Below are 18,886 nucleotides of genomic sequence, written 5' to 3'. Positions count from 1 at the left end.
ACTTCGAACTGAACTACATTCACTGCCTTTGCAGGAAGTTTTTTCCATTCATGAACTACTGTACTTCGATTAATTAATCCTTTCCAAAGCGTCGTTGTCGTTGTCTTGTTACGGTTTGTTAAACACCAGACAACTTTGTTAAGAAAAAAAACAAAAAAAAACGAAACTCTTTAAATGTTTGTTATATTTTCTTTGTGTGTTCCATCGGTACCCATTTTTCTTTGTGCATCTTCATATTTCGACAATGTATCATTGTGTTTTGTGTACTTGTACTCTAAGTTACTTTAAGACATAAAAGATAACATCGTAAACCCAGGAGTCAGCGGAAACACTTTCCATCTAACGTATCGTCCTTTAGCAATCATATGTCTATTAAACTATTAAAGAGTTGGTAGTGGTTCGCCAGCACAGAGACAAGTGAAGCGAATTGGATGAAATCTGAATAGTAAAACGACCTATTCCCCTCGGAAAAGGTATATATAACCGTTGAAGTATGTAAGACAGAATGAATGGAAGGGTGGCGAGGTAAACGCCAAAAACGGTTGGAGTTTTATTACTGACGTTTCGTCCTAGAAGGACTTGTTCAGAGTGTACACAAAGAAATGAAATAAAAGCTTCAATACTCCCAGCTTATCCCGTTCCTCCCCGATCACCGTCGCTCCTCCCACACGCGAAGAACCAAGCCGCTCGTTAACCTCACTAACTTGACAAACCCATCACGGTGGTATAAATGTTTAGCGAGTCTTTTGCTGTTGATAATGTGTTGATAATTACCACAGCCATTATATGTGTGTTTCTGTCATCTTACTGTATCAACTCGTAAGGTATTCACGACTAATGAAGTAGCTGAGTTTGAGCATTAGGTAACAAAGTAGATGTATACTACGTCAAATATTTTACGTTTTATGTCAAGAGGTGTGTCAATGAAAGAGAAAGGCAACTGTCGACATGTAACTCAGGAAAAATACCGAGAGGGGACGAAGTCCTAATTGGATATAAAACTTTTCAGTTCTACAAGCTTTATCAAGTACATAGCTATATTCTTGCCAAACCTCGATGGAGCGAGTCATTGTGATTGATTCGGTTTTACGCCACGAACTTCCCCCTATAAGTAGGCAAGTACGGTGCCTCTTACAGAAGACTTTGTAGTGTGGAATATAATGAACCTTGGTCCAACTCGCTGGCGGCTGGGTTCGAAGTGCTGTCACCTCGATCTACGCCGCAAGTAGCGAAGCTCTAATATGGTCGTCCTACTGATAAAAACTTCATCCTCACATTGTATTTTTCTTAGGTTATTTTAGTATCAACTACAAAAAAGATATATAAAAAGTTATTCAAGACAGATGCTTCTCCATCTTTATACAACTTTAGGATCAATTTCTCACAGTCCCATGATTTATATCAATAAGAAAAATGGTACAGATTATCTGAAACTACTACAGAAACAACGCAAATGTAATATACATGTACTCATAAAACAAACATTCAATGGTATTCTAAACGAGGTATTCCTAACAAAACTGCCCAACTCGTTAATATTTCTCTCCATACTTGTAAAACAATCGTTTCATTGGAAAACACATATTTTTCGTCTCATCCTTAGTAGGTGAGCACGTATATGAAAACTATTTCTATCTTTTCTTTATCTGCGGTATTGTTCCCTACCTGAAGCGTGCATCTCCAGCGTCGCTTTATAAACACAGACACTATTGTCTGGAGTTCCATTATGTTCCATAATGCTCCGCTCAAATTCATCTTCTACATAGTTCTTTGTGACGAAACATTTTGGTCTTTGTGTACAGAATATGGATCCGGTCCATCTGAAGTTGACTCGCGTCGCTTATATTTGTCCTCTTCGTTTCTAATGCTGCTGTTGTTGTTATTTTTATTTTTATTTTTGTATATTGTGAAGAGTTTGATTGTTTCCTAGAACCAGATAATCTTTTCTGTCTCATCTTTGCCTCAGTGATGACAATAAACACACACACACACACACACACACACACACACACACACACACACACACACACACACACACACACACACACACACACACACACACACACACACACACACACACACACACACACATATACATAAACACACATACACGCATACACGGACACACACACATACGAACACACATATACATACGGACATGAAAAGAAAATCAAAAAGGATAGTTACAGAAGAGATCTGAAAAAAAAGTTTTCCACACAGAGTGGTGGATGTCTGGGACAAATTAGACGAAACAATAGTGTGCGTGCAAACATCATACAAGAATCTAAGAACAAACTAGATGTTGCGAGATACAAAGACGGGTTACTACGAGCATAGCTCCCCTTCCCGTATAATACAACTAGGTAAAACTGAGTAAATACACACAAACACACATACATACACGCGTATAAACATACACACACACACACACATTTGATGTATATTTTCAGCAGTAATGCTGCTGTACCAAATAAACCGTATATTATTATTATAATTTATTATTATTATTTCTTTGAATAATAAGAAGGTTAGGAGCAGAAGCCGCGTAACTGCATACGAAGCCGTCAATGTTGTTCTATTATTATGAACTTGAACTCTCAATTTTACTCTTTTAAACGCTTCTTCTCTCCCGTTTTCTTTCTGAACTCGTATCATGTCTTCTGCTCTAGTTATCTTCTTTGTCAAACACTGTGACCCCCTCAAGGATGTTAATAAAGAACAAACTCAGAGTTCTTGCTGTTTGTTAATCTTTTATTTTCCCTCGTCAGTGGAGTAGGTCCGACTAAAGTTAAGAATACATATTTTAGTAAGACTGGATACATTTTTCCTATCAATGTTGGCGTTAGACGAAAACAACACCAATTAAGGTTTGCCAACCTGTTTGATATTTCTTCCTTCGTATATTATCCTTTTGTGAGCGTTCTACAAGATGGATGGGGTGAAGGGGGCTTTGGGGGAAGAGGGGAATGTCTGTTGGGGAAGGACGGGAGAGGACAGAAGACAGGGGTGAATGGAGAATGGTTGTATTTGGATGATGTGATGCATGAGGTGGAATGGGTGGGGGGATGGGGGTGAGGTAGTATGTGATTGACGAGATAAACACCATATGAGGACGGAGCCTTTATTTGTACGACGTTTCGCTTATTACAGCTTTTAAGCAGGTAGTATGTGTGAGAAAAATTTGACGCAGCCCGAAGGGATTTCTCCCCGTCTTCTCCTTTTCTGCAGGGGGGGGGGGTCGCCGATTTAGTGAAGCGTCCTTGCTGTGGATGTGCTGTATCTTGCGACACTGCCTCTGACCCAGGGCAGTGGACAAGGTGCAGGGATGACCCGTCATCCAGGAGGTGCCAAGATAAGAAGGAAGGTGGAAGGTGGAGGGGAGTGGAGTGTATTTAAGGATGGAATGGGTGGGAATGGCTTTTATGCCTTTTTCTTTTTGGCTACCTCCCTTGTAAGGGGGAAAAAACCTTGGTATATGTATGTATGTGTACTTCTATTGTTTCCTGAATAATGAAAATGTAAATAAATAGATAAATCAATCAATTGATAAATAGATAAATGAAATAAATAAATAAATAAATAAACATAATAAATGAATAAATAAATAAATAAATAAACAACAGAATTGGTAACTACACTAAAAGTCTAAGATTCTTGTACCCAGTGTTAAAGGAAAAAGTATACCAACCAGGTTTAAAGTTTTGATTTACAAAACGAGACTAAGGCCTTTATTAACTTATGAATCAGAAATATGGACGTTGACAACTAAGCTACAGGGTAAGATTCAAACGGCAGAAATTCGAGTCCTACGGCCCATTAAGGGAATAATAAGGAGAGGTCGGAGGGGAAATTTTGATGCCCAGGAGGAGTTTGGTGTGGAACCAATATTAACATTTGTGGAGAGAAGTCAGTTGAGATTGTAAAGAGACTTGATGAGAATGGACATAGAAAGGAACCCTCTAAAGCAGCGTTTCTCAACCTTTTTACCCTTGCGTAAACCTTTAAAATAAATTGCATGTCTCAAGGAACCCCTGCGCAAAAAACAAAACAAAAAAAAACAAAAAAAACAATTACCATATCTTTCTCATTTTATTTTCATCGTAATAATAGGTTAGATAGGATGATGTCTATATTACATTATTACAATAACCAAGAATATGTCGTGCGTGTTTAATTATATTACGTATATGAAATTGAATAAAAAAAAATCAAAAGTGCATTAGCTTATCTCACTTGTTCTCGCGGAACCCTTAGGGACCTTTTGCGGAACCTTAGGGTTCCGGGGAACCCTGGTTGAGAAACGCTGCTCAAAGGTATTACCTCTGGGCACCGAGAGGGACAAGGCCAAGAGGGAGACCCTGGGAAAGATCGAAGATGAAATCAGGGAAGCAAGAGAAACGAGAGGACAATGGAGACGAAAGAAGACGAAAAGAGGTACAGGCATCGAAATTAATAGAGAAACTTTGCGAGGCATCACAACTGACAGGACAACTGTCCTACCTGGAGTATGGTCAGAATATGAGAAGGTGTTTCCAGAATAGTTCCGATGATCACAATTCTACTGAAGTCTCCCGCAAAGAAAGTGTAATCAAAGAAAACGTTAATGAAGTTTAAAAGAACGTAAATATTAGGAGTAACTATAATATTTTACATTCATGTCGTCAACATTTAGATTTAGATGCATTAGTTTACTGAAAAGTAAAACATAGCAGACGTGTGTATATACATACATACATACCATACATATATACATACACGAGACAAACGAGGGGATAGGAGGACATGGAAAATACATGCGTAAATTATGTTTACAATGTTACTGAGGTCTACCAAATGAAAACACATTGACCGCAATAGGACAAACCGTCTCTGTACAACGCTACACGCAGGCACGATTAAACACTTTATAATTGCCTTTAACGTCCATTTTCCCCATTTTCATCTACTGGTTCATGGCTTATATATGCAAATCGTGGACCTTTTGCCTTACATTTTTTTTCATTAGACTTAGACCTACTACGTACCACGATACTAGATATCTCTTTACAAAGGATTACAAAGGCGGAGCATACCGACAGGAGACCTTTTGGTCCATAACTAGGTCGAGTGCGAAAAAATTATAATAATGATAAACGAATAAATAAATGAATAAAAAAGTATAATAATATAAGTAATAATAAATAGAATAAATAAATATATAGGTATAGTTGAATAGTAAATAAACATGTAAATAGTAAATGATAATAAAATTACAGATAACTAATGATAAATGCAAATCAAGCAAATAATAATAAACAAACAGACAAACAATAACAAGCAAATAAACAAGTACTATAAAATAAATAACAGTCATTACAGCATCTTGCTTAGGTGTTTATCTAAACGAATCTTAAAGCTTCGAAATGAGCTACATTGCACTGCCTCTGCAGGAAGTTTATTCCATTCATTAACTATCTATGAAAATTAAAGAATAACTCGTCTCTTATGGAGATCTACTAACATTAGTTGTAACGAATCGAATCCAGCCTCGAGTCATCAACAGTCAAAAACAGATTCGAAACTCGTGACTATGTGGAAACAAAAATAGTTGCATTGATTGAGGCAACTCACAGGGTTACGAAAGATAGCCTAGTTACACTGATGACAAAAATGATTTTTAACAGAACCTTTAACAATGCTAACTAATTCATCTTACCACACTGCTTCTGACCCAGGGGAGTGGACGAGATGCAGGGATGACCCGTCATCCAGGAGGTGCCAAGATAAGAGGGAGGGAAGAGGATAGAGGGTAGTGGAGTATGTAGGGGATGGAATGGATGGGAATGGTTTCTATGCCTTTGTCTTTTGGCTACCTCCCTTATAAGGGAGAAAAAGCCTTTGGTATATATATATATATTTATATATATATATATATATATATATATATATATATATATATATATATATATATATATATATAATTTATCCACTATGAGGCTTCTTGAAATTCGAGATGAAGAGGAAGATGAATTGGTGGAATAAAAAGAAGAAAAAGAAAGAAAACACACACACACACACACACACACACACACACACACACACACACACACACACACACACACACACACACACACACACACACACACACACACACACACACACACACACACACACACAAGAAATTGTGTGATATCAAAGTACATCGTCAAATAGAATTCACAACTTCCCTTGTGGTCATCACTGCCATCCATGGTCTTTCATGTGACGTCATTACAACAACCTCTGCAGAAAAAAAAAAGAAAAAATCACAATTCTTCCTTTACGTGCAAGAACCTTCGTAGATGCTTAAATTTTGGAAACTGTAACCAAAAGTCCCGGATCTGAAAAAAAAAATAGAATATACACAATTATCAAAGAGGTACGTGTTGCTGTACATGACAAGCTTACTGAAAGATTTAGTGACAGAAACATACAGATTGGAATATCAATGCGACAATATCAACAGTTTTACACAGTGGAAGAAGCTGACAAGAGCAAAAGACTAATCAATCCAAGATCCTAAGGCATAATAGATGAAGCTCCTTCGGGCTACAAGGTTTAAACTGTAATGAGCGTATTATATACTCATTAGTGTCTCCCCAAAAAAGAGAGAAAGAGAGAGAGAGAGAGAGAGAGAGAGAGAGAGAGAGAGAGAGAGAGAGAGAGAGAGAGAGAGAGAGAGAGAGAGAGAGAGAGAGAGAGAGAGAGAGAGAGAGAGAGAGAGAGAGAGAGAGAGAGAGAGAGATAGATAGATATATACAGATAGATAGTTAGATAGATAGATAGATAGATAGATAGAGAGAGAGAGATAGAGAGACAGAGACACAGAGAGAGAGACAGAGAGAGAGACAGAGATGCAGAGAGAGAGACATAGAGACAGAGACAGAGAAGTAAAAGATAACCAGAAAGACGAAGAAGAACACGATACAGATTGACACTGGGGAGATCGGGAAGATCGTCACAGAGATGAAGTCCCTAGCGAGAGTCAATGGAGGCTGGAGTCATAGTTGTGTCAATCAAGAATTGCTGTGAACCTTTCAAATCAGAACAGTGGCTGTTTACCTCCTTTCGAAAGTCGTCCTCCATAAAGGGTTTAGGTTGAAGGACGAGATGCCTCAAAGACGTTTCCTTGGTTGAGTCCCACTTGAAGCCTAGAGTATCATCAGGAGTTGGATTCCTAAAACGACGATATATATATATATATATATATATATATATATATATATATATATATATATATGCAGATGTAACAATATATCACACACACATATCTACTCATTGATATAGACATATTTTGACAAACATATAAAAGAAAATTGACGGCTTGATCAAAGACGAGAAAAGAAATGAATGTTATTGATGAACGAATATCATCGCCGAATTAGTGAAGCGGCTTTGTTGTGGATGTGCTGTGTCTTGCGACACTGCTTTTGATCCAATGCAGTGGACAAGATGCAGGGATGACCCGTCATCCAGGAGGTGCCAAGGTAAAGGAGGGAAGAGGGTAGAGGGGAGTGGAGTATGCAGTGGGTGGAATGGGTGGGAGTGGTTTCTATGCCTTTGTCTTTTGGCTACCTCCCCTGTAAGAGGGAAAATCCTTTGGTATATGTTTGTATATATTATGATGAGTCCTACATAAGGACACAGTGTGAGGACGGGGATTTTATTAGTACGACGTTTTGATTCAAGATTTCTAACAAACGAAAGTTTGTACTAATAAAGTCTCCGTTCCTACAGGGCGTTTTCTTTGACAAACTCGACGATAATCTCCAATTACATACTCTTATTTTCCTTCTTGGATGAAATATTTACTGGCAGGGCTGATCTTACCCAGTCTTTGCGAAATTTGTCCAAAGGCTTGTCATGTTGTCACTGAGTCGGAGATCCTTCTCTCTGTCACCAGATCTCATACGTTTACTTCCAAAAAGATAGAAAAGTTCATCAGCGTGCTGCACCCCTGTCAGAGTTTGAAGAAAAATGACTCAAACCTTGCTTGAGGCGAAGTAATACACAAAATTAATTGGGTTATGTTCTTTTGATCCATCTATTTCATGTTATCAATACAATGAACATGTCTACTTATGTGATTTTTTTTTTGTCTCATGCCTACGGGTTAGTAAACTCATCATTCCTGCTCTATAAAAAAGAAGAAAAAAAAAACTCTTGCAGTCTGATACAAGGGGTTACAAAGGATTACAAAGGAGGAGCATGCCGACAGGAGACCTTTTGGTCCATGACTAGGTCGGATGCGGAAAAAAAAAAAAATTATGATAATATAAATAATAATAAATAAAATAAATAAATGCATAGGTATAGTTAAATAATAAACAATCAGGTAAATAGTAAATAATAATAAATTGACATAACTAGTAATAAGTGAAAATCAAGCAAATAATAATAAGCAAACAAATAATAACAAACAACTAAACAAATAATATATAATAAATGGCAGTCATTACAGCATCTTGCTTAGGTGTTTGTCAACATAAAAAGAGTTTGCAGACAGTGGCGGCGCCAGTGGTGGGCTTGGGGGGGCTTTAGCCCCCCAAAAAAGTGACCAGCCCCCCCATTAGCCCCCCCAACTGAAATGAGCAAATTGAAAATTTAAAACACTCATTGAAATAATTTTATTTAGTGGAATTTTTAATTGCCAGGGCTAAAGATTTGTCAGCCATCAGTGCTAGCCCTACCATTAATCCCCTCCCCTTCTGAAATGAGGATAATATATGTGTATTATCATATTACTATTAGCCCCCGCAAAAATTTGCTCAGCCTCCCCTTAGCCTCCCCAACTAAAAATTCCTGGCGCCGCCGCTGCTTGCAGATTTAAAGAAAGACACTCACATCTGCGGGAAAAGGTTGTATTGGCATAGTCTCCGAAGGAAAGCTGGCCCCTGTGACGTAATTCATAATAATAGACCGGTTGATGTCGACTCAAAAGTAAGACTGTGATATCCTGGGCAACGTTGAAATCGCCATCGCTAATTATCTAAAAAAAGTGACATCCAGAATTCAGATTCATAATCAGGAATGTAAACGGAAATTTAAGCAAAACTATCATTAATTTTGTTTTTTTCGTCACTGTGGTGCGTGTCTGTGTCTATGACATTTTTCTCTTGTATGTGTCGTCTGAAAACTTTATCAAATGCCTTGTTTATGTCAATTATCACCATCATAAATAGTAATGATTTTGGTCTATATATATATATATATATATATATATATATATATATATATATATATATACACATATATATATATATATATATATATATATATATATATATATATATATATATTGTGTTGGTTTGTATGATTTTCATATTACAAAGGGTTACAAAGGCGGAGCATGCCGACAGGAGACATTTTGGTCCATGTCTAGGTCGGATGCGAAGAAAAATCATAATAATGATGAATAAATAAATAGATAAATAAATAAAACACATAAATAAATGCATAGGTATAATTAGATAATAAACATACAGGTAAATAGTAAATAATGATAGATTGACATATAACTAATGATAAATGAGAATCAGCAAATATTAATAAACAAACAGACAAATGATAACAAAACAAACAAATTATATAAAATAAGTGGTAGTCATCACATATTAGATGTGCTTTTTCCATATTGTTGGAAATTCGTTGCTCAACCAAAACTATGTGAAATTATCCTTCAAGCCCGTCGTTGAATTTGGGCAGAGGGTGATTTGTATGGATGTTTGTGATTTTATCTGGGCCTTCAATTTGGTTAATAGTAGTCAGAGTAATAATGTAAACCTTAATTGTTATATAATTTAGGTAACTGTGATCGTAATGAATACAAATTGACTCTCAGTAAACTTTGTATCCTTTCTACTTTCCTAGGACGTCATGTACAGTGGCATGCAAAAGGTTTGGCTTACTCTACAGTTCTTACAATGTCAGTATGATTTTTCATTTGTTGAGTATGTGATATGTTTTCCTATGTAGTATTTATTTTACGGTTTGGTTATGTTCTTTAACAGATAAGAAAGAGTTGTCTGGCAAAGAATTTGATTTTTGCACCATGAAAAGCTTTAAGTGGGTCAAAACTTTTGTTCGTGACTGTATCTCGTCCCCAGTTCATTACCCTGGGGACGGGATACAGTCATCAGGTACGGCTAGCACCTGATGACTGACAAATCTTTAGCCCTGGCAATTAAAAATTCCACTTGCATATTATTGCACTTTTCTCTGTAAGCAACTTACCTGAGTAACTGCGTCTGCCGTGTCATTGTCTATTTTGAATTCTCCAACGTAATGATCAAGAACCTTACGAACTATCTCCTCTTGAACCTCTGGAAGCTCCTCATCAAGTAACAAAGACATCGCGACCAACGTAATGTCGTCTGCATACCTTCTTCGTCTTTCGTCCCATCTATAGACATCTGAAATGAAAATTTTATTCAGAATTCTCGTCACTTTGGGTGAGAATTAGTTAGAGGTTAATCCTAGTTCCAAAATTAGAAATGATAACCCAAAAATTGTATCATGGACAAAAGTTCCTCGGCTACCTTGAACGGTAAGCTAACTTAACTAGACATTCGGTCGGAAAAGGAGTGTGAAATTAAAGAATGAGGAATGGTTGTTTGCTGTGGAACATTATACTTCAAGGTCTTCCTGTTTTAGTTGCATTCTGGTCCATACTAAAACACCATTCAAGATTATAGCACCGAGTGGCTCAAAGGTGAAATATAGGTTCTTACATTTAGTAAACGGCTCAAGCAAGATGAAATGTAGTAAATAAAACCAGAAGAGATCGAATTAGCAATGATGAAATAAGAGAAATGATTGGAGTAACATCAATTAGAAGCAAAATAGAAAAGGCACAGCTAAGGCGGCTTGGGCACCTGGAGAGAATGGATGAAGAGAGAATTGCAAAGAAAAGATGGAATTGGAGACCAGAAGGTAGAAGATCTAGAGGTAGACCGAAGAAAAGATGGAAAGATGGAGTTGAAGAAATCCTAGAGGCAAGTGGATTAGGAAAAATATAGGATTTGAGGGAAGAAGGAATCTTTGAGAGGACAATCTGGAGAAATGTGCTGGCCCGACTGACAGGCTGAAAGCCTTCATGGGAGCAGAAGTAAGAAGTAAGAAGTAAGAACATTTAGTAAACAGGGTACCTTCAATAGAACACATGAAGTTGATAGCATCAAGTAACTCAAGTAAGATGAAATATAGGTTCTTACATTTAGTAAATAGGGCACCTTCAATAGAACACATGAAGTTGATAGCATCAAGTAACTCAATTAAGATGGAATATAGGTTCTTACATTCAGTAAATAGGGCGCCTTCATGAGAACACAAAGTTGTTAGCATCAACCGGCTCAAGTAAGATGAAATATAGGTTCTTACAGTTAGTAAACAGGGCACCTTCATAAGAACACATAAAGTCGATAGCATCAATTGGGTCAAGTAAGATGAAATATAGGTTCTTAGAGTTAGTAAACAGGGCACCTTCATGAGAACACATGAAATTTATAGCATCAAGTAACTCAAGTAAGATGAAATATAGGTTCTTACAGTTAGTAAACAGGGCACCTTCATAAGAACACATAAAGTCGATAGCATCAACTGGGTCAAGTAAGATGAAATATAGGTTCTTAGAGTTAGTAAACAGGGCACCTTCATGAGAACACATAAAGTTGATAGCATCAACCGGCTCAAGTAAGATGAAATATAGGTTCTTACAGTTAGTAAATAGGGCACTTTCATGAGAACACATGAAATTGATAGCATCAACCGGCTCAAGTAAGATGAAATACAGGTTCTTACAGTTAGTAAAAAGGGCCCCTTCGTGAGCCGTGGTTCCCGCTAGGACTGGAACTTTGTGGTATTGCCCGCGCTCTACGAGTTTGGCCGGATGGTCTCGAAGATAGGTCCCGTCCACGCGGGGCAACAAATGGGCGGGAAGGAAAAAAAATTTCTGGTAACAAAAGAAGATGTTTAGTGCAGTTATTATTCACAGTGTTTGGTAGCATGAAACAGATAGATACAAATGAATAAATACATAAATAAATGAAGAAATGAATGAATAAATAAATAAATAATTTGGCAAATTAATAAACGGCGAATAATAAAAGATAATGATGAATAAAAAAAATAAGAAAGAGACAAATAGAAAAATAGACAAAAACAAACAAATAAACAGATAAACGAATGAATAAAAAAATTATGAATAAATGGAAACATGAATAAATATAAATGAATTAATGAATAGACAAACAACTAAAAACAAAATAACTTATGAGCGACACACGACCATCGCAAGGTCGAGGTCCGCAAACCTAAATGTATATATACATATATATATATATATATATATATATATATATATATATATGTATATACAATTAAATCAATTAGATTATAATAAAATAAATATAAAAATATGCATCCATATACCATTACTAACCATTACGATATATCACATGCCTGACACGTGATCCACATGCATGCAAGGTGCCGACAGGCACTGGCCTCTTGCAATACCTCCAATCTTGCTGACCTCCACATTCCCAAATCGTAAACATCTGACTCAAACATACAACACACATCACGCCACCGCCCAACGGAAAGTTACCGAAACAAGTACATAGTGTCGCCAGACAGATCATCAACCATTTCCTTATACCTACCAAACTACATAATTATAACTGCAAACCATACACCAAGTCTAGGCACATTCACCAATACTAAATAGATCCATTGCAAAGCAACTAACGCACAAATAGTATTGTATAAATCCCAAACCTATGATCTAACTGAAACCCGACATCTGACATGCAAATATAAGTATATTCGCATATACTGTATATGCTGCGACTGCGTCGCCACGAGGAGAACTCCCCATTAGTGGGCGGAGAACTCTTTCCCATAGAGGGAGTACCTGGGGACTCTCCCTGAAGGGGATTACATCCCTATGATATAAATATCTTTTCATTACTATAAATCAAGAAAGCCCGGAGAGGATTCACATTCCCTGCCACAGGTGTAGATATCCACGAGGATACACGAGTGGCGGCAGCGATGATGGCAGCCCGCTACCTCTTCCTACGCCTCCGAAGAGAGACCGCCCGTCCAGGACTTCCCACGCCCACCTGGGTATTCATTCACAGGTTACAAATATATAAATGAGTAAATAAATAAACAATATATAAGACATAATAAGTAAATAAAAAAGAATAAGATAAAAAAGTAAAAGTAACTAGGACAAATTTAACTTATTTTACCCAAGAGCCTCATTTCAGCTGAACAGATTAGCATGGCGTTCGTCAACATCAAGTATACCAGAGCGATCGCCTGGTGGAAAATGTTAAACTTAATCGAGAAAAAAAAAAGTAGAGGAATCAGAGAACAGAAATCCTACTAACACGTAAGTCGGCCACAGTGTGAAGGAGAAGGTCTGCAGGCACCTCCTGCATACATTTTAAGTAGTTTTCACTTCCTTCGTCGATTGGGCAGTTCACAGTTTGTCCTATGCGCCGGGAATATCTAGCATGAGAGTCTCCGAGGGCCCAGTCGTGCAGTGCAGATCCAGACTGTATGATCCCACGGGCAAAGAGTCCTGCAAATAATCAGTCATGATATAATCATATTGCCTAACTGTTTTTCAAGGTATTTTTCTAACTCAAACGTGTAACTGTAACGGGTTTGGCTGGATTTAGGGGGACTTCTCTAACAAGCGAAATAATTTTTTTTTTAAATCTGAAGTAGAAGTAGAAGCTCACTCGACACGAAAATCCACCTCCACTAGGTGGAAGGAAAAAAAAAAAAAAAAAAAAAAAAAAAAAAAAAAAAAAAAGAAGTGTCAGGCGTGAAGATGCCTACTGCGCGCTGCCACGATGTGTACACACATACGCGGTGTTTACGTAACTCAAATTGATCTGTCGATGTTCATACGAAAAAAAAAATGTAAGACTGATACTGGATAAACTTAGGTGTTATTGACAAATCTGCAACAATTTCATCCTTTAAGGTTACTGGAACTGAAAAAAAAAAAAAAAAAATGTAAGACTGATACTGGATAATCTTAGGTGTTATTGATAAATCTGCAATAATTTCATCCTTTAAGGTGACTGGAATTGATCTGTCGATGCCCAAAAAGATAATACGTAAGGGTGACACTGAATGATTACTTACAAATGTCCCTTTCGCAGCCAAATGATTGATTTGGCAGCCGCAACAGGTGAATCTGTGAAAGGCACCAAAACCTCCCACTCTTCCCCAAGTTTCCTCCTTTCATATCCCTGTTCTTGTTTCCTTTTCTCCCTTCACCGTTTCTGTCAATCATATTTCCCCAAACTCGATCTCATTTATCATTTTCTTAAATACTTTTGAGGACTTGTTTTAATTGCCTTTCTCATTACTTTTCATCAATTTCCCCTTTCAACTTTCCTCCCTCCCTCGGAAGCGCATCCCTTTAATCTTCATTTCTTTCCCAACTCCCTATATTTCTATATTCTCTATATCCCTATATCGTTCTTTCCCTAATCCCCATATCCCTATATTCCCTACTTCTCTATATCCTTCTTTCCCTAATTCCCTAGATCTCTATATTCTCTATATCCCTATATCGTTCTTTCCCTATTACCAACATCCTTCTATTCCTTACTTGTCTATATCCTTCTTTCCTTATTCCCTATCTCCCTATATCCCCATATTCCCTATTTCCCTGTATCCTCCTTTCCCTATTTTCTACACCCCCATATCCCTATATTCCTTATTTCCCTATATGTTTTTCCTTCCCTACTCTTCTTAGTAACAGACATTTCTGTCTGCTGTGTCAGTATAACTCTATTGCTCTGTTTTGAGAAATTCATAAATGATAAGATATGGCTCCATGATAATGATTTTTTTTTATGTTGATGAAAGTGTGTGTATGTGTGTGTGTGTGTGTGTGTGTGTGTGTGTGTGTGTGTGTGTGTGTGTGTGTGTGTGTGTGTGTGTGTGTGTGTGTGAGAGAGAGAGAGAGAGAGAGAGAGAGAGAGAGAGAGAGAGAGAGAGGGAGAGAGCGATAGGGAGACTGAGACTGGATTCCAAGTTTTCAGTCCTTTTAGGTCAGTGTTCATTTTAACCATAGAATATATCATTTTTTCCTCCACTTGTGCACGCCACTCCTTAGATGTGAAACAACTGTACAACACTTTCAGATACAAACATGTGCCTGCCAGTCACCAAAACTTCATGTGTGTGTAGTATTATTATTATCATTTAACTATGCATTTATTTATTTTATTTATTATTATTTTTATTATTATAATTTTGATTGACTTGTTTTTTATTTATCATTATTATATACATTTTTTTTTCCGCATCCACCCTAGTATGGACCAAAAGGTCTCCTGTTGGCATGCTCCGCCTTTGTGATTCTTTGTAATATAAAGAAAAAGAAAGAGAAAAAGAAAAAAGAAAGATTGGGGGAAAAGGAAAAGAAAGAGACTAAGAAAAAGACGGAGTTGATAAGATAAACATATTTCTTTTAGTCATTAACATCACCCACCTTTAGCCTGTGGAACCAACATCTGTATCATCAATGAAGCTGCCCCAGCGCTCTCCCCAATAAGAGTGACCATCTCCGGGTCGCCGCCGAAGAACGCAATGTTCTTATGGATCCACCGAAGAGCCAGCGTCTGGTCCTTCAGACCGAAGTTTCCGGGGATGACAAAGTCCTCCGTAGACAAGAAACCTTTAAGAAAGAGGGAGTTTGACTCGTCGATTCGCTCGTTACGATTTGAAGTTCATTTTTACAAAAGCGCGAAAGCAGGAATGCGCTCCCGCGGATGACAAAGTCCTCCGTAGACAAGAAACCTTTAAGAAAGGGGGAGCTTGACTCGTCGATTCGCTCTTTACGATTTGGTTCATTTTTACAAAAGCGCGAAAGCAGGAATGCGCTCCCGCGGATGACAAAGTCCTCCGTAGACAAGAAACCTTCCGAGGTTAAGAAGAGTGAGCGTGACTCGTCGATTCGCTCGTTACAATTTGAAGTTCATTTTTACAAAAGCGCGAAAGTAGGAAAGCACAGCTAGATTAGATAAAGAGATAGACTGATAAAGAGATCATTGACCACAGCTACGAGTAAAACAATATGCAAAAACACCTAAAACGAATGATGATTATCATATATGGTTTGCTGAAGTCCAAAAATAAGATTCCCATGTGTCAATCGCTAGTGACCAACATAAGCTCACATTTGGTAAACATATAAACACGCACTAAAACACACACACATACACACATACACACACGCACACACATACACACACACGATATATATATATATATATATATATATATATATTGTATGTATATATATATATATATATATATATGTATATATATATATATATATATATATATATATATATATATATATATGCACATACACACACACACACAGACTCACACACACACACACACACACACACACACACACACACACACACACACACACACACACACACACACACACACACACACACACGGAAAGGAAATAGCTGTTGATCACGAATCCAACACGTGATCCAAGACCATGGTGAATCCCACACACACACACACACACACACACACACACACACACACACACACACACACACACACACACACACACACACACACACACACACACACACACACACACACACACACACACACACACACACAAACTGGTGTGACGACCATCCACCAATCACAAAGTCAAAATGAAGAAACTTGAGAGCATCGCACACTTGCCCTCACTCTTCTTCTCCAGGTCTATGAGCTTCTAACTCCCCAACACACACTTTTTCTCCGACGCCTCACCAAATATTCCGAGTCTGTACTGTAGTACGACGAGGATGACGTCATGGTCAAGTAGGAGCGTGGGGCCGTAGGGGCTCGAGTGTCCAGAGCTGAAAGCCCCTCCATGGATGAAGACCATCACCGGGTACTTCCTGTGGGTTGTCGTCTGTCATATGAAATCGAAGAAGTGTTAGTAGTCGTCTACCTTTGTGTAAGAGAAATTCTACGAAATAGATTGCCAGATCCAAGAGTCTAAAAGATCTAAAAAAACAAAAAACAAAAAAAAAAAACCTTGCCTCTGGTGTATAGACGTTAAGGTACAGGCAGTCTTCATCGCCGTCCACGATGACCTTTTCCAGGATGAGACCTTCAGCTAGAGTCTGGACACATCTGGGAGGATACGAAGATGCGTCTCGGGTCTCAGGCCAGCCTTCAGCTGGTTCAGGATCCTGTAAACATGCACTGACTAGTGTAGGCCTTATGGTCTCTTGCAGTCTCCTTCATTTTTATGTTCCTATTTTTAATTTCCATTCCTGTTTTCATTTATTCATCATCATTTTATAACAAAAAAGAAAGTAAAAAGTATAAGTATTCTGTCAGAACAAAACAAAACAAAACAGAAAGCAAAGAAGTCATGTTTTTTGTGATTCTAATTTACTTTATTTTTTTTTTAACTATTATGCCATCTGTCTATAAAAATATGTAGCAGAAATCTTCTTCCCACACTTTCCATATTCCTGTTATACTCAGAACAGAATATCTCTTGTAGGTTAAATTTTTACTTGGCCAACCGCTAGTCAAAAACATTTCTGTGTACTAAGGATGCAAATTAAGACGAACCCGATCATAGAGTTGCTGCACTGAGTTACATTCGGAGTCAAATGTCTTACCAATTGGTTAATTCATTCGATTAATGTTCCCATGAGACAAAAGAGGTGCAACCGACTTGACGAAATCCATGCACACACAATGAATGATCATGTTGGACTTGAATTTTGAAATTCTGAAGAGGTTTAAACTTGAAACACTCCTGTCGTATGGACACTTGATCACCCGGGAATTCCGACATTCTGAAACCCACGATTTTGATTCATAAAACACTGTTCTTAACGGGAACAAAGTTCTGCAGTCAATTATTGCACCGAGGTTTAAAGAAATCTTAAATTGAAATCACTTAGATTCGGTTGTTTTCCTAGTTGGCGCAAGCAAAAATTTAGACTGTTTTTTGTACAAAATCCATCCCAAGAGTACCTTAAATCTTAGAGGTCCTACAGGAGGCCTGGCGTAGGGTATACTCCTGAAGGCGTAGTACCTTCGACCCTTAAGCGTTTCCTCTGCTACACCAGAGAGTCGTCCTTGGTGTATATCGACAACGACATCAACATCGTCTGCGTTGACTACTGCAACCATAGCACCAAAGACAAGTGCGAGCAAGGTCGATGGCTCCATGATCTTCTTTGATGGAATCTGACATGTGGGTATGGAGAACTGATCACTTGGTAGAAAAGTAAAGCCCACTTCGAGTAAAAATGACTTCGGTTACAATCTTTTGCTTTGTGAATCACCCAAATGTCAAAATAACTTTGCGTCATATATTGAAAAAATGAATGTCGATTTAAGAGAGGCCAAGACATTAAGAATGTTGGACACATTGTTGACATGTTCTTATGGATGTCTAGAATACTGTTAGCGAAGTCTTCCTCTAGGTATTCAAATTCACAAGAGTTGTCGAAAATCAGCACAGTATGAAGCGGCAAAAGGCAAACCAATACACAGTAATTCTGTTCCACATGTCACTTTGTGCTTCTTGAAAGTCCTTAATATGGAAATCAATATAGCTTAATAACTATTAAAAATCTATCTAAATAATTTTTATAGTTTAGGTCTTCCAAAAATAGTAAGACATTTCAAAAGTATGGAATGTCTAACTGGATTTTTCATCTTAGATAAAACACTCCCGAGTAATCAACACCAACCTTTTTCTTTGATTCTTCATTCCAATTCACTGCAATGATATTTTAATTTTGTAACTATTTCTATATGTGATATTTGGTTCTCGTATATA

General features: G+C 37.6%; 1 protein-coding gene across 1 annotated transcript in view; it reads right to left on the bottom strand.

Moving 5' to 3' along the window:
- Positions 1-2,559: 2,559 nt before the first annotated feature.
- The window catches only part of LOC143035895 (juvenile hormone esterase-like), a 24,239-nt gene continuing 7,912 nt past the window's right edge, over positions 2,560-18,886 (bottom strand). Inside the window, exons 2-12 of the mRNA XM_076203082.1 lie at positions 18,073-18,288; positions 17,118-17,270; positions 16,843-16,987; positions 15,545-15,730; positions 13,416-13,609; positions 11,818-11,968; positions 10,252-10,430; positions 8,863-9,007; positions 7,849-7,975; positions 7,081-7,195; positions 2,560-6,359 (exon numbers count right to left, since the gene is read on the bottom strand). Of these exons, the coding sequence (XP_076059197.1) occupies positions 6,285-6,359; positions 7,081-7,195; positions 7,849-7,975; positions 8,863-9,007; positions 10,252-10,430; positions 11,818-11,968; positions 13,416-13,609; positions 15,545-15,730; positions 16,843-16,987; positions 17,118-17,270; positions 18,073-18,270 (1,668 nt within the window). The 5' untranslated portion in view covers positions 18,271-18,288 and the 3' untranslated portion in view covers positions 2,560-6,284. The remainder of the gene's footprint in view (positions 6,360-7,080; positions 7,196-7,848; positions 7,976-8,862; positions 9,008-10,251; positions 10,431-11,817; positions 11,969-13,415; positions 13,610-15,544; positions 15,731-16,842; positions 16,988-17,117; positions 17,271-18,072; positions 18,289-18,886) is intronic.

Source organism: Oratosquilla oratoria, chromosome 19 (genome assembly GCF_046742065.1).
Source record: "Oratosquilla oratoria isolate Oo_2021 chromosome 19, ASM4674206v1, whole genome shotgun sequence".
Taxonomy (NCBI): Eukaryota; Metazoa; Arthropoda; class Malacostraca; order Stomatopoda; family Squillidae; genus Oratosquilla; species Oratosquilla oratoria.
The sequence above is the reverse complement of the archived record's forward strand: the minus strand, read 5'-3'. Positions and strand labels throughout refer to the sequence as shown.